A 14,432-nucleotide genomic window follows, 5' to 3' on the forward strand; every position below is an offset into this window, starting at 1 on the left:
CATGCCAAGTCACGTGGATCTCCGTACCGTTTATATGTACGGAGTAGATGTGAGAGACAACTCGAATTGGTGTCTTGACTACAAGTTTGCACATGGGAAATCGTGGATTGCAGAGAGTAAGTCACTTAAAAGTATGGGTACATCTATTCTACCGAATGTGCTATTGTGACAATCATGGAAGAAAACGGCAGCAATCAGAGATAAGACAACAAAAAAACCTGAACTGGCAGAACACATAGAGGAAGGTGCTTGGGCCTTATTTCCTTGCTGAGAAAACGAAGCCAGCTCAGGGACCAGTCTCAAGTCAAATCCAATGACTGCCTTGCCCGCGTGGTCGGAGTAGCCAGGCTCCTTAACCAGCAGCACTACCAAATCTCGATTGATGGTCCATATCACAAGCGAAACGAAGAAAAAATGCCAAAAAAAGACAGATCTGGAATGGAAAGAGCTAAAAGCACATGTGGAGTTCGTAAAAGATGCTGTATGCATGTGACGCAAGATTGCAGTAGCAGAGGCCAATATGCAGGATAGTGTTGCAAAAAGTACAGGGCATAATAATAATGCACGCGTGTGCATTGTCATCAACTGCATCATATCATCATAAAATAGCACAAAACGCAGATGGATTGCATGGAGGTTAAAAATCTTGCTGTGGTATCAAAAGCCATGTTCCCCTAGTTGACCTTGGGTTAAGGTGGCCGTAAGTTCATCAAGATCGTAGCATCATCTCAATATGAGTACATGTGCCCAGCAAGAGCTGACGACCCGGGAGACAGCGTAGCAATTAGAAGTAAGCGTACAGCTGGCTCTGAGCTCCGATATTGCCGTTCGGTTGCTGAGCAGCAGGGGCATAAATGCCGGAAGAGTTATCGCTAGCACCGCCAGATGTGGTGTTGGAAACAGAGCCGGAGCCAGAAGCGGGCATGAAGTTCTGACTTCCAAATTGGGGTCCGACAGTGGGAGCAGGAAATGAGTTGTGTTGATACAAGAATGGCTTCTGTGGTCCTTGCAAAGGACCCGGAAGCTGGGCAGAATTCATCTCGTTCGGCGTGACCTGTCCGCTTGTCGCGGCACTTCCCCTACCGGAGCCTTCGGATGCCATCATTTTGCCGGCGATGCGGCGGCCATGAGGAGTCTGCCGGATGGAAGGCAGGATTGGGCGAATAGCGTCGACGATACGAGCTCTGGTTTCTGGGTCTGCGAAGTCCATAGCAGTCTGGACAACGTAATTGGCGAAGGAGTCGCGAAGCATCTTCTCAAGCTCAGTTCCTGCCAGCATTTCATCGATCATTTGGCGTCTCATCTGGAACTCGGCGGTACGCAGGCACTTCTCGATCACATTGGAGCTGAACTTTTGCTTCGACAGAGCTGGGATATTGCCACGGAAAGCTTGGCAGAGAGGCTCTGTGAAATGAGGCTCCGCAAGATCCAAGATGTATTGCACAACGTAGTTACCAAATGGATCCTGGACCAATGCGAAAGCATTGGCCGTAATTTGAGCGATCAAACGAGCTCTCTGCTCGCCAGAGGCGTGGTCAATGCAGCGCTGCAGGACACAGCATCCGTGTCGATGGGTGCCGACAACCACACAATTGGCGCCAACGGCGTCATAGATGAACTGTGCGTCTTCGGCAGAAAGACGGTTGAGACACTTCTGGATGACATGGTTGCCATTCAGGTCCTGAACCAGCTCCACAACATGATCACGTAGAGCTTGGATGACCGTCTGGATTTGTTCGGGGGTTGAGATGAATTCAATCATCTTCTGCAAAGCTCTAGTGCCATGCTGGTTCAAGGCTATTTTCACAAGTTGGTTGGCAGCGTTATTAATTAGAGCGGTTCGCTGCTCGTCATTAGAGAACTCAAGCAGTTTCTGGCACAGGTAGTTGCCGAATGGATCTGTTGGGACAATGTTAGAAGACAAATGTTTCTCCAGATGCAAGTGGGGTAAGTTTTACGAACCAGTCATTAGCTCAACAACGTGCATATTAGTTTCGTCGAATATGAGTTGAACATGTTCAGGGTTACGTTCCTCCAGCTTTCTCTGCAGATACCTACAGCCATGCTGATCTTTGCAAAGGGTGTACAGCTCGCCCCGATAATGCTCCAGCGGAAAATTGGTGAAGCGAGACAGTTGGTTAGAGTCTCCGTCACCGCTTCTGCGAGCAGCAACGCCTTTGGCTTGACCTTCTGCCAGTCGATAGTTACCGTAAGGAGGATAAGCACCGTAGGGGGCGGTGGGGCTGAAGTTCTGGAGTTGGCCATTGACCTGGACAGGGTTTCCCATGTATGTTTGGATTCCATAGCCGTAGAAAGGCGCTGGGAACGCAGTCATCGCAGTCGGAGTAACCGTATTTTGGGTTACTGCGGCAGCAGTAAGCTGTGGTCCAAAAGGAGGAGCACTAGCCTGCAAGGTCGTCTGCTGAGTCAGGGAATTCTGAGGCTTGGGCTCATCATGTTGCACGGCGTCCTTCTGCTGAGTGCCAATGGAATTGGCTGGAAGTCTGCCCAGGCTGGTGTTATGTTGCTGAAAACTCTCAGCATGCGCCTTGGGGGGCGTAATCGCAGGGTTGAATCCGTCTCCCTTGATAGTGGGAACGTCGTTCGTGGAGTAAGACGTCTGGAGCGAAGTTGGACGACTTGAGACAGCTGGACCTATATTTCCGTGGCCTCCCTCCTGGCTGTGTAAGAGGGTTGCTTCCAGGGAGTGTCTCGCAATGTGACGAGCAGGGTTGGACGCTTGAGCGTGGCTCTCGCTAGTAGAGTTTCCGAGCTGATCAAGACGGAACATGTTCAGGGCGTTCTGAGGCATGCTCTGATGGGAGGAGCGATGGCGGCTGTGTGAGTTCCAAGTCTCTGGGTTAGGAGTACGCGAATTTGCTAGATCCAACGCGTCCGAGTTTGCAGACAGCTGCGGATAATAATCAGCAAAGTCGACCAGATACAAAATGACAAAGAAAAATGGTATCCACGGGGTGAGAGCGGGATCAGAGGAAGGAACATTGTGTGGAGAAAGAGCATGTACCGACAACCCATGCACACGATAATTCACTGGAAACTTACCAAGCCAGAATCGCTCCTGCGTGACAGTGTAGGAAACTTGTCGTCGGGGTCTGTCAGTTTGAGGTAGCTCTTGATGTCAGGGGTAGGAATTCGATCCTCCTCTGTCACAGTGGCTCTGTCGTCCTCGTTTTGGAACAAGTACTTCGCAGCAGAGAAGGAGTCCAGGCCTGAGGTGTTGCTGAACGCAGCAATATTAGGACGAATCTGTGATCCTAGACCAGTGGAGGGCATTGAATAGCGGTGAATCCTGGGGTAGAAGAAGTCAGTCAGCTACCCCAGATTTAACAATCATGCAGGAGGCCGTGAACCAATGAGCGTTTGTGAGGAATGGCAAGCGAAAGGACGCTAAGCCAGCAAAATAGATGAATGCAGGCCTTTTGCCAGATCTTGTGGGGAACCCCAGAAGAGCTTAATCAAAGCAAGCTTTGTCAAAGCAACCCAGCAGCAGCAAAGCGAGATGTGTGAAAGAAGGGGGAATCAGCTACTTACGAAGGTCCAGGACGAAAGGGAGAAGTAGTTTCTTGAGCAAAATCCTCCTTTTCGGAATTTCTACGAGATCCAGGAACCGAATGGACAGAAAAACGATTGGTAGGTGTGTGAGCAGAGCTATGTGTTGTTTGACTTGGCGGAGATGTAACTTGAGAAGGTGCGAAGACGTTGAAGAAGCCGGGAGAGGAGGTCACGCTAGAGGTAGAGAAGCGAGTTGGGCGAGTGAATGCACCAGCAAAGCCTCTTTCACGGTACTCTGGGGGGGTAGTAGGCTCGCTGACGGGTCCCGACAGCCCAGCTTTGGCCAAGTCCCTGGCCAGCTGATCCATCTCCTGCTTCTCTTTCTCGTGCTGCATATCCAGCAGCTTCATATCTTCTTCGAACCTTCTCCTCTGCTCCCGCATATACTCTATATGTTGACGTTTCTTCTCGAACTGGAACAGAGTCAGAACCACAAAGGAGCAAGCACTGATTTCAAAATGACATCATTCCCAAAGGTGTGGAGGTCATGCGCGGGATACAATCGGCCTGGTCAATCGAGGTCGGGTGAATGAAAAATAGTAACCAACAGTGAATGACTACAGTAGCGGGAGGGGCGCGCGTAGGGCACGTTCAATAGGGGGATGCAGAACAGACAATAGCATAGCGCATGGATGGAAAGCAAACACTACAGGGCAACTCAATTCATATCGAAAGGTCGGTTGCAAGGCTGACCAAACTGGGCAAAATACAATAGCCTATTGATATGGGAAGCTTACCGATGAGAGCAAATCTAGTGGATCGGCGACTTGAGAAGGGCCTCCGACTTGGTTCAAGTAGCTCCACGAAGAGAGCTTACTTGAGTCCGTGGTAAATCGTCGTTGGAGGTTGGCGCGCACATCGCCTGACGACCGCGGGAAGGCCGAAACGAAACTCGTATGGCCCGGAGAGAGCGAGTTATAGCCAGGGAACGCGGACTCGGAGGGGGGAGACCGTGGGGAAGGGAAGCGCAGCTCATCGAGGCGTTCACTCAGCCCATTCTTGAAGGCCATCTTGGGCAGGATAGGACAGGATTCGCGCACTAATTCCATTCAGGGGTTGAGACAGGTTAGAGCACAAGTCATATTCTGGCATTTTCGGGTGACGCGAGAGATTTAAGGAAGCAATAACAACAACTGGTACCGATGCCATCTAAGCAAACAACGGCATTGGGCATAACCACCAGGAAACCAGCGAGGGAGACATCGGTTGGCGGTGTGCTTCCTCGGACAGCAGTGTGCAAAGTAAGGAGTTTCAGAGGGGCAAGAGGGGTTACTTCGGCGGAGCAAATCTTCGGGGAAAAAGGCCACAACTTACAGACAATGAACGCCTCGAGAGCCTAAATCTCAGTATGGGGAGGAGCTTCCGTCGACAGTCGTCTGATAGAGCAGGGGGGGAAGCGATCGTTTTGTCGCTTTCAGGCAGTGAGTTGGATTCCCAACGACGTGGTCCTAAAGGGTGCGGAGATCTCGATCAGTGGTGCTTTGAATCACAAGGCGGGTATTGGCATTCTTACAGCTGCTTTATCCGTACTCGCTCGAAGAACCGAGCGGCCGGAGGCGACGAGGATGAAACGAATGAACAATATAAAAAGAGAGTATATCCAAAACCACAATGACGAAGGGAAAATAGATGTTATACAGATGATTTGAAGTGGAGGAAAAGGGCAGAGAGGAAACAGTAAGCCAGAATGGGCGGGAAATGGGAGGGGAACTAACTATTAGAGACAAGCGGGCGGCTGGGACTTCCAGAGCGGGGAGTTTCGAATACTCATCCAAGTCAGAACAGAACCGATTCGACTTGAAAACCCGATTCTTTGAGGGGATTTCATATCTACCATTATTACTTATTAACTTTGATATATGCTGATCTGTGCCTGTTGATTTGGTTTGATGTAGACGCAAAATAATCTCCAAAGGTATCTTCGAGCTCTTCGGCGCAATTGTCAAGAATGATAACGCAGCAGGTCATCGCCATCAAGTCTACTACTAGCATACTTAGTTGGAGCTGCATATCCCTTGGGGTCTGTGAGCTGGAACATCCTAGCTCTTCTTATTTTTTGGGAGATTCGTATGGAGCAGTGCCTCAAGGCGTGTTCGTGATCATCCCTCTCTTGGCCGACAGGGGAAGTTGATGACTTTTCCATCGCCAATTCGCCATGCAATTAATTAACGGAGATCCTCAGCCTTTTCAAAGCCCAAGACCAAGCAAGCACGGTGATGAGGTGTCATCTCTGTTGATGACAAGCCTCGTTGCGACAATGATTATCTTTCTGACGGATCCAAAATGTATGACTCCTGGACGGCCCTTGATTGGACCTTGCTTTGCTGCTCCCTGCGTGGATTCTGAGGCTACTGCACGCCTTTGTTGGGGTGTGATGGTAGGCTTGGTAGCTCTCTCTAGGGGCTGAACTGGGCTTACTGCGGCTTGTAAGATTGGTCCTTATCTTTCTTCATCATCGGCCACTTTGAAACGACCGGCACCAGCTCAGACAAACATGCTCTGTAGCTTTGATCAGCTGCGAATGCTGAGAGTATTTGATCAGTACTCTGTAGACAGGCTCGTGCAAGGGGTCTTCTCCCAGCTGAGTTGTGCTTGTCAGGAGCGTGGGCCCCTGCACGTCTTCGTCTGCATTGAGCGGAGACATTTAATTCTTCCACAGATGTGACAGCAGATCACATCTAATCAGTGTAGGTTGTGATCACACTTGAATTATTCCGTCAGAAGAAAGGCCTGACAAATACAAGGGTATCAAAGGAACATAAGAAAATGGTACAAGGTTCAGGTACAATCGAAAAATACTGCCATTACGGTCTTGACTTTAATAGACGGACCAAGAACAATTTTCCATTATAGATATAGTTCAGGCAATTCGGATTAATAGGTTACTACTTCTTCGAAGTTCTTCCTCCTAGACAAGGCAATCAACTTCTTTTCTTTTCATTGACACTACAAGTACGGAGTAGTAGCAAGTCATCTGTGGTATTCCACAAAGTACCTATTATTCAAATAAGCGCAGCACAACCACACAGGACGTATATGTGGTTTGCCACGCGTGTCTGAATGGTTCGCGACATTGGAGCTGGGTTACCTAACTTTCCCCAGGTACTAGACCCATAGTATCCTCTCTTTGGGCGTTTTTTTCCCCTTTTTCTGACTTGGGTGTGTTTTGTTTTTATTTGTAATCGAGGGAGCAATTGGGAGGTTCCAGGGTTCACTGTCGGATAGCGTGAGCGCTACCCACGATCCTGGTTCCAGAATCACGACGTACGCCCTACTTCGAGAATCCAGGGGATATTATCGGCCTAGTACCACGGATCAACCGATTCTGCGGTCAACAAACATCGGTTGATTGCTGGTCCAAAAATAAGAATACTACTAGAAGATGCCTGGGTCAGGTACCTATGGAGAGTGCTGCATTCTTCGTCCTTAGAGACTTAGGCCCTTATTAGCCTGACTGGTGCAGCACAGGAAAGGCGGTGTACAAATAAGAACTATCCGTAGACAAATCATCGTTTGTTGCAGATCCCAATGGGCGTGCAGGTGAGCCGAAGAGCCCCTTGATTGGAAGGGCTTGAAGGTGTGTGTCGCATGGGAATCCCTCTTCACTGCGGAAATTTTGAGAATTACCTATTGTAAGTAATGGGGGCAAATACTGGCGATCACTGGAGTCCCGGATCTCCTCCGTAGTCCATACTCCTCTTCTGGATATCCGAACTGATGGTGACAACTGGAAATGGTGACAAAAGAGGCGAAGTTCTCTGGACTCTGTGTTAAGATCTCCGTCAGATCTCCATCCTCGATGCCACTTTAATAGACTAGCTGGCGCACAACTACTATTGCGCTACAGGTCAGCTACATATGTTATTGATCTTTAAGACGGATAATCATGTCGAATTAGCGACCAGAACCAGATCATGCGACACTTTGATGCTTGATACTAGATCACTGAATCTTACAATTCCGGCCATGGAAATAGGGAGGGTCAAAGCATGGGCCTGGGCCCTGCGGGCGCTACAGTAGACTCTATCTTACAGACTGCGACACACACCTGAGTTCGTCGCTTCATCTTTTTCCAACCTTCCTCGTTATTGGATGTCTGGATTCTCATCCCATTCCTCAGGTTAGTCAGAACGGGAAGTCATGCGCAGCGCATGGCCTCTCTACAGAGTACATGCCTTAGGAACTCCATACAGAACTTCCCCTCACTGCTTTGAGCGTTATCGCTTATCAGTGGGGCGTTTCATGTTACGTGACTAACCTACCGAGTAACTAGGTACAGGCTTCCACATCAGCCAGACTCTGGAAGTCTCGAGTCGTCCTTGACGCTTTTACCTTCATCGATGCAATTGTGACTTTCTTCTCGACATGAAGGGCAAGCTATCTCTAGTCCATCGACATGTTATGGCTGAACCTCATTCCTGCATTGTTGATGGCAGCTGCTTGAGAACGAGGTCAACTGCGTCTCTCAGTGCCCCACTGATGATACAACTGTCGTTGACTGGTCAGAAACTAAGGCCGCTCTACCCCGACTCTGCTATTTGCTAATCAACAATTTTGGCTCTCTGTGTCATTGTAGTGATCTCCACACTGCTCTGGTCCAATGGCGACTGCGTTATGATCCACCTGTCTGTGCGATTTATGTCCGTCAGGACGGCACTCGCATAATGGAGAAATGCACCGTCCGTTCTCGAGACCAACTTTAATACCGTTGGATACACTTTCAAACGCATATACTCGTCTTGGAAACTTCATCTCGGAGCTCGCACGTGATGAATTTGCCCGCCACGAAGCGGCATGAGCTTCTTTCAACTCATGAGAATAGCATCGAGAGACATGACCTTACCTTACCAATGTCCACCGCACAGTGCATCCGAACTAGAGGACAGCGAGCTCTCGCAGGACACCGGTGGGTTGCCAAGTGGCAAAAATAGTGAAGTTGCGGTCAGCGGAATCTCGCGCCACAAGCTTGACGAACCCCACATAGGCAATCCGGGAAGGGTTGACAAGGCTCAAGACTTCTAGTGTTTTGCTAATGAGATCTTGCGAATTCGGGAGCTCTAGGCCATTGTATACGTTGAATATTTACTGGGTGGTGGTATCCATTGCCCAGCGTTACACACTGATCAAGTCATCAATTGAATTGGCTTTTGCTCCGGTCCACCGTCACGGATGGAGGCAGGCCTTGGAGTGAAGGCCCAAAAAGATCACTTTAGACGCCTTCCAGATTGTTGCCCAACCTCGCTAGTCTTTAAAGTTGACTCATTCTTCAACAGGAGTGGAGATGGCAGCGCTGGCTTGGCTTGAACTAGGTGTCCTTGGTGAACGTTAGCGAGTCTTAAGTCGTAATACCTCTCTTACGGCTGCAAGACGTCAGGAACAGGTGAAATTAGTATGCCACCACAAGTGAGAAAGGAGATGCCGTTTTGAAAACTTCCCAAACCCTAAACTGGCTCCTCCACACACCGAGGACGAACAAAGGACAGTGATCATTCGACCGCCATTTTGCCGTCAGTATTCTCCGAGAAACAACTAGTCTCGAAAGCTCCTGCCAGCTCACTCTGCTTGGGCCGACAGGGCGAACGCTCAGGTCAGGGTGGTGATGTTATGCGGCCAGAACCTGTCGCATGTCTTGGACGTGCATCCTGGAGTTGGGTCGAGAGCTCGTTCCATTGGCTCGTAATGTATAACAGACATTTTGAGCAAGCCAGAAACTGCAACAGCTCAACGGCAATATCAAGTCAAAAGCTACGAGAGTCTGACAGTTGGCCAATGGCAAGTCCTTGATGCAGCCAGCTGTATTTGGGACAGAGTTGCTTCAAGACAAGGCCATACTTCCATAGTGCACTTGGACTGGATGTTCCAGGCTGCATACACACTATACACACTGAGATCTTGCATGGCTGTTCCCAATTGGCTACGCCGCTTGATAGGGTCTCTGTTGTTTGATCTCAAGAGGTCTTTGAGGCAGATGAATGCCCAATCTACAAACAGAATGCATTTGCCCATCTTGGATTCGGGGCTTTCCGTTGACCATATCAGACTGGTGAACGCTCAACCTGCCCTCAGCCGAATTTTCCGTTTTTCCCTGCCCACAGAGTAGCTAGACTCAAGATAGGTCGACAAACCATCGATGATGACTGTGGGAAACTCATCCACCCTTTCCTAAAAAGGCCGTTTACGAAGCTGTGCAGCGGCCGGTCCATTGGTCAATCCAAAGCCCATAAACCCTAGACTGCAAACTGCTGGTCAAGACTTCTGTGCCCTTGTCTAGTCGGATGCGGTGGCATTCCCTCATATCGAGCATATTCCCACATCACAGCTGTTACAATGACGCCAGTCGGATCTGAATAAGAATTTTGCGCTGATACAGCGTCTGCCCTATCCATAGTTTCCCAGCCGATTCTGCAACAGTACTGGTCACAGGTGCAAGGAAACCCGACTCCCAACCTACAGATTGGTGGGCGCGATGAAGTCCGGGGGGCTGTCACTTGTAGCCCCCAGGGCGACCATGAGAGTCCTAAGATTCTTTTTTAACGTTTGCTGGAAGGGGCCACTGGTGGAGGCTTTTCCAGTCGAGGGCGTCGCTAGTCCCTTGACTGGATCAGAAGTCCTCTATTGCCCTTAGGAGGGCGAAGGCTGCATTGCTGTAAATCGTATCATTGGTATAGTTGGGAGTGCTTCTGAGGGTGTGGTTTATAGCGCGGCCTGGGGTGTTCCCCATGGGGCACTCCTTGAGCGATGAATGATCTATCTAGATTCTCGAGATGTATACTTTAGGGGCCTCAATTCCCTCAAATCATAAATGAATGAACGATTTTCGCAAGACGGGAATGGTCCAGACTACGGAGCACTCTTCGCCCGCGAACTCCTGTCTGCTAAGAGAGACCGCTGGACATTCCAGACACCCCTCGCCATCGACAACTAACCCAAGGGAACAATTAAGCTCATCCTATGTAAGTAGGTTGGCAAGAGTGTGACTGGCTCTGAGGTCTTTCAATTCATCGGTCTGTGTGCTCTGAGTGAGACTCGATCCTCTTCTTGACACAAGCCTTGAGAGTTTGGCTGTCCACGAGGATAGTCTAATGTCGAATATCATCTTACTCGGTATTGAAGGACTACATGAACTTCTCCGTGGAGCATCTGGACAATGATTGTACTAACAGCCCATGCAGCGCGCCATACTTCGTATTGGAATTGACTTCAAGATCTCTTGGCTAGCGGTTGGCCTTTGACAGAAGGAGATTGTGAGCTGCCTTGGACGACGAATTCAGCAAGTCCCTGGAAAGACTGCTGATGAAATGCCGTAGAGCAAAGCATTATAGTCCAGAGTCGTTGAAGGACAGTACGTATCCTGCATATCTGATGCAGTCGCGAAGAACTGTTCGCGGAATATGTTGTGCTACTAGATGGGGGCACTTGTCCTCCTCGCGCGCGTAATCGTCTTTGGCACTGCACGACGGGAAGAGGTACTCATGAGCTGCTTTATTTACATTTGGTGCTCCTCAAGTTCTGGAAGATTGGACACTAGCAACAGGGTTAGCCAACCAAGTACATGACATGTCATTCAAGATGTGAGATCTTTACCTCGGGATGCTGCAGATTGACATAGTGGTAGCAGTATTGCCCAAAGATACATTCCTCTGGTGAGCAGTAATAGCAGTCCAACAATCTTCCAGCATGATAACGTGCGCATGCTTGTGGCTCTCTGGCAATTTGAGCTACGCCTTGTTGCCAATGAGCAGTTAGGTGTTGCCAATCGGAGATGTCAGATCCCCAGACATGAAGCTCCCAGAGGTCAGGTTCTTGGAACACCTTCACAGCACCTTTGGCTGTATCTTTGACATTGTCGCTGAAGCCATCATAGATAATCCCCACGATGAATCTTTGAAAGGAGGGCTCTTAGCTTTGGGTACGGCGACCTGTAAGCTGATCTGACGCGAATATCCTGCACTGATAGCTGATTTCAGAATCCGGCTGCCTCGTAGTGGAAAGCACCATCTTGGCCGTCATGAAATTAGCGCCGTATCCTGCGTCTCATCCTTCGAATGCCACAAGGCAAGCTCCGTTGGCTTTCAGTGCATACCTGGGTCTGGTGCGGATCTCTGGTCTGCTTGGGCTTCAAGGCTGAAAAGCCGAAGATCGCAACCAGGCTGGTGAGATGACGTGTAGCCTATCATTAGCCATATGCGTACAAGGTACCCCGTCGACTCTTGAGTGAAGTTGTAGTATCCACGGTAGAAGGGGCTTATGAACTTGTATGCTAGTTACCCTGTAGGCCAGCGGATTGTACGCGGGCCTCACATTCTTATTGAAGCCTCCTGATGAAACCATACCAGAGTTCTGCGGGTACCCAGGAGGAACGCAAATAAGAAATGGTATACCATTGCTGGAAGAGGAGAGACGTAGTTTTCCGAGTTTTTTTGGGAATGAGAGGTGATATATATGTCTACGAAGACTACCTCAACGGCTAGCCAGTCTACAGTGATTAGATTTGAAGCAAGATGGAACAAGAGAAGGTTAGCAAGTTGTTTGCCATGTCGAGCAGCAATTATTTTGAATAATCACTATATACTTTCTGAATCCCCACATGGCATGTCATGGGGATTCTCCATATTCTCCGACTCCAACATTGTCCCCGTGCTTCGGGCCATACCACTCCGAACTTTTTGGTTTCTTAACAAGCTGCCAATCACCCCTGACTCGGCGTTGCTTGAAAATGTTCTCGGCCCTTGGCCGGCTCACTCTCATATGTGGGACGCTGTGACTCACTCTAAGATACGGATGACCCTCCACAACGCTGCGCTGCAGCTCATTGTCCATCCAATCCATGCCATGGCTCCAGCAGCCCCCAGTGGGGGGCGGACCGTGGCCATCTGGTCAGCTGGCTCAATGGACTAGACTCCATCGACTGAGGAAGAATTTTTCTACTTTTACTAGGTCCCTTCTTTGTTGCTTGGATGAGTGTGTGCGATGGTATATATCTCTGCTCCTGACGCGCTCTGCTGGGTTGATTTCTCATCCAACACCATCTCATTCATTCTCAGACAATGAAGCTCATGCAATGGCCCCCGAGATATGTCCTCGCTAGTATCCTCTGCTCGTGCGGAGGGTTACTGTTCGGGTAAGGATGTCACCATGATACACCGTGCTCTTTGAAAAGACTATTGACAAGCTAAACAGGATGGACACTGGCGTCATCGGCCCTGTCACCGTCATGGACAGCTTCGTGTCGAAGTTTGGTAGTCAATCTGCCACCGTCCACGGATTGATAGTCTCATCCATCCTCATTCCAGCAGCTATATCGTCTTTCTTCGCAGGCTACTTAGCAGATAAGCTGGGCAGACCCACAGGAATCAGCATCGGGGCTTTGATATTCGGTATCGGCGCTGCTATCGAAGGTGCAGCAGCCCGACTTGCCATGTTCATTGTCGGGAGGTGCATTGAGGGTATAGGCGAGGGCCTGTACCTGGGTACGCTGGTCGTGTACGTCCAATTCCCTGACCACAAATGATCCACCGTCTTGATTCAATCGCATGGAATTAACTGAAACAGGTACATCTGCGAGATCTCTCCAACGAGCGTAAGAGGCGCATTGGCCACCGGGCCGCAATTGCTCATCACTCTTGGTCTAGTAGTGGGCTTTTTCACCTGCTACGGAACCGCCCGGCTTGAGTCTTCCTTCTCATGGCGCACACCATACCTCATCCTCGCATGTCTCTCCGTCCTCTTCTCAGCCGCCTCATTCCTCTTCCTCGTCCCGTCCCCCCGCTGGCTGACACTCCACGGCCGCCACGAGGAAGCCGCAAGGACGTGGGACCTCCTCGGTGTCGGCCATGCCGAACGCGAGAAGGTGGAAGTCGAACAGACCCGAGAAGCAAGAACCCAGATCCAGATCCTCCCCGCCTGCCCAGCAACTACTCTCACCCCGGACCTTACCCCCCACACCCCCGCCCCGCCGCAAAGACCCCTCAAACTAGCCAGCCACAAGCTCCTCGACATCTTCTCCAAGGACGTCCGCGCCCGCACCGCCCTCGCCGTCTTCCTCATGGGCTTCCAGCAGCTCTCCGGCATCGACGGCGTCCTCTACTACGCCCCGCTCCTCTTCGAACAAGCCGGCCTCACCTCCTCGACCGCCACTTTCTTCGCCTCGGGCGTCTCCGCCCTCGTCATCTTCGCCGTGACCATCCCAGGCCTCCTCTGGGCCGACCGCTGGGGCCGCAGACACAGCATCATCGCCGGCGGCATCGGCCTCAGCACCACCATGTTCCTCATCGGCGCCCTCTACGCCGCCGACGCCGTCCACCCGTCCTCCGGCCCCGGCCGCTGGCTCGTCATCGTCGCCATCTACCTCTTCGCCGTCATCTTCTCCCTCACCTGGGCCATCTGCATCAAAGTCTACGCCGCGGAGATCCAGCCCCAGCGCACCCGCGCCTCGGCCACCAGTCTCGCGCACGGCAGCAACTGGGTCACTAACTTCCTAGTCGCGCTGACCACCCCCATCCTCCTGGCCAAGAGTAGTTTCGGCGCGTACTTTCTCTTCGGCGGGTGTACGCTGCTGACGGCGTTGGTTTGCGCTCTCTTCATGCCGGAGACTAAGGGGAAGTCGCTTGATGAGATCGAGGAGGCGTTCAAGTCCAAGTCGCTGGGCTCGCATTTGGCAAAAGCCATCAGGCCCATCACCCGGTCGTCGAATTGATGGCTCCTTTTGCTTCGGTTATACTCGAAGAGAATCGTGGGACGAGAACAGAAGGCCGAGGCATGGCTACTCACGTACCGTACAACCTAAGAATGCGAAGCAACTGTGAAGTAGTGAAGATTGGCACAGGCTAATTCAAATCAACAATTACTGAGTTAAAAAT

General features: G+C 50.6%; 3 protein-coding genes across 3 annotated transcripts; 2 read left to right on the forward strand and 1 right to left on the reverse strand.

The window, feature by feature from the left end:
• Positions 1-95: 95 nt before the first annotated feature.
• AFUA_1G02510 (uncharacterized protein) lies at positions 96-11,097 on the reverse strand. Its single transcript, XM_077803792.1, has 6 exons — positions 5,087-11,097; positions 4,311-5,021; positions 3,553-3,986; positions 3,064-3,310; positions 1,963-2,911; positions 96-1,899 (listed from the first exon to the last, which is right to left on the reverse strand). Exons 2-6 carry the CDS (start codon positions 4,620-4,622, stop codon positions 785-787), a joined length of 3,057 nt encoding a protein of 1,018 aa, XP_077659965.1. The 5' UTR covers positions 4,623-5,021; positions 5,087-11,097; the 3' UTR covers positions 96-784.
• A 255-nt stretch (positions 11,098-11,352) lies between these two features.
• Positions 11,353-11,701, forward strand: AFUA_1G02520 (uncharacterized protein; the record flags this gene model as incomplete). Its single annotated transcript, XM_744909.1, has 2 exons — positions 11,353-11,494; positions 11,592-11,701. 2 exons carry the CDS (start codon positions 11,353-11,355, stop codon positions 11,699-11,701), a joined length of 252 nt encoding a protein of 83 aa, XP_750002.1.
• A 384-nt stretch (positions 11,702-12,085) lies between these two features.
• AFUA_1G02530 (putative MFS sugar transporter) lies at positions 12,086-14,269 on the forward strand (the record flags this gene model as incomplete). Its single annotated transcript, XM_744910.2, has 3 exons — positions 12,086-12,694; positions 12,754-13,056; positions 13,126-14,269. The coding sequence occupies exons 1-3, from the start codon at positions 12,621-12,623 to the stop codon at positions 14,267-14,269; spliced, it is 1,521 nt and encodes a 506-aa protein (XP_750003.2). The 5' UTR covers positions 12,086-12,620.
• Positions 14,270-14,432: the final 163 nt, after the last annotated feature.

This window comes from Aspergillus fumigatus, chromosome 1, assembly GCF_000002655.1.
Source record: "Aspergillus fumigatus Af293 chromosome 1, whole genome shotgun sequence".
In the NCBI taxonomy this organism is placed as follows: domain Eukaryota; kingdom Fungi; phylum Ascomycota; class Eurotiomycetes; order Eurotiales; family Aspergillaceae; genus Aspergillus; species Aspergillus fumigatus.

Excerpts from the sequence above, each read along its gene's own strand:
- AFUA_1G02510 (XM_077803792.1), bottom strand. The coding sequence starts at position 4,622 with ATGGAATTAGTGCGCGAATCCTGTCCTATCCTGCCCAAGATGGCCTTC. Across the intron at positions 3,987-4,310 it reads CACTAGATTTGCTCTCATCG|TTCGAGAAGAAACGTCAACA; the intron begins GTAAGCTTCCCA and ends ACTCTGTTCCAG. Across the intron at positions 1,900-1,962 it reads CGTTGTTGAGCTAATGACTG|ATCCATTCGGCAACTACCTG; the intron begins GTTCGTAAAACT and ends TTGTCCCAACAG.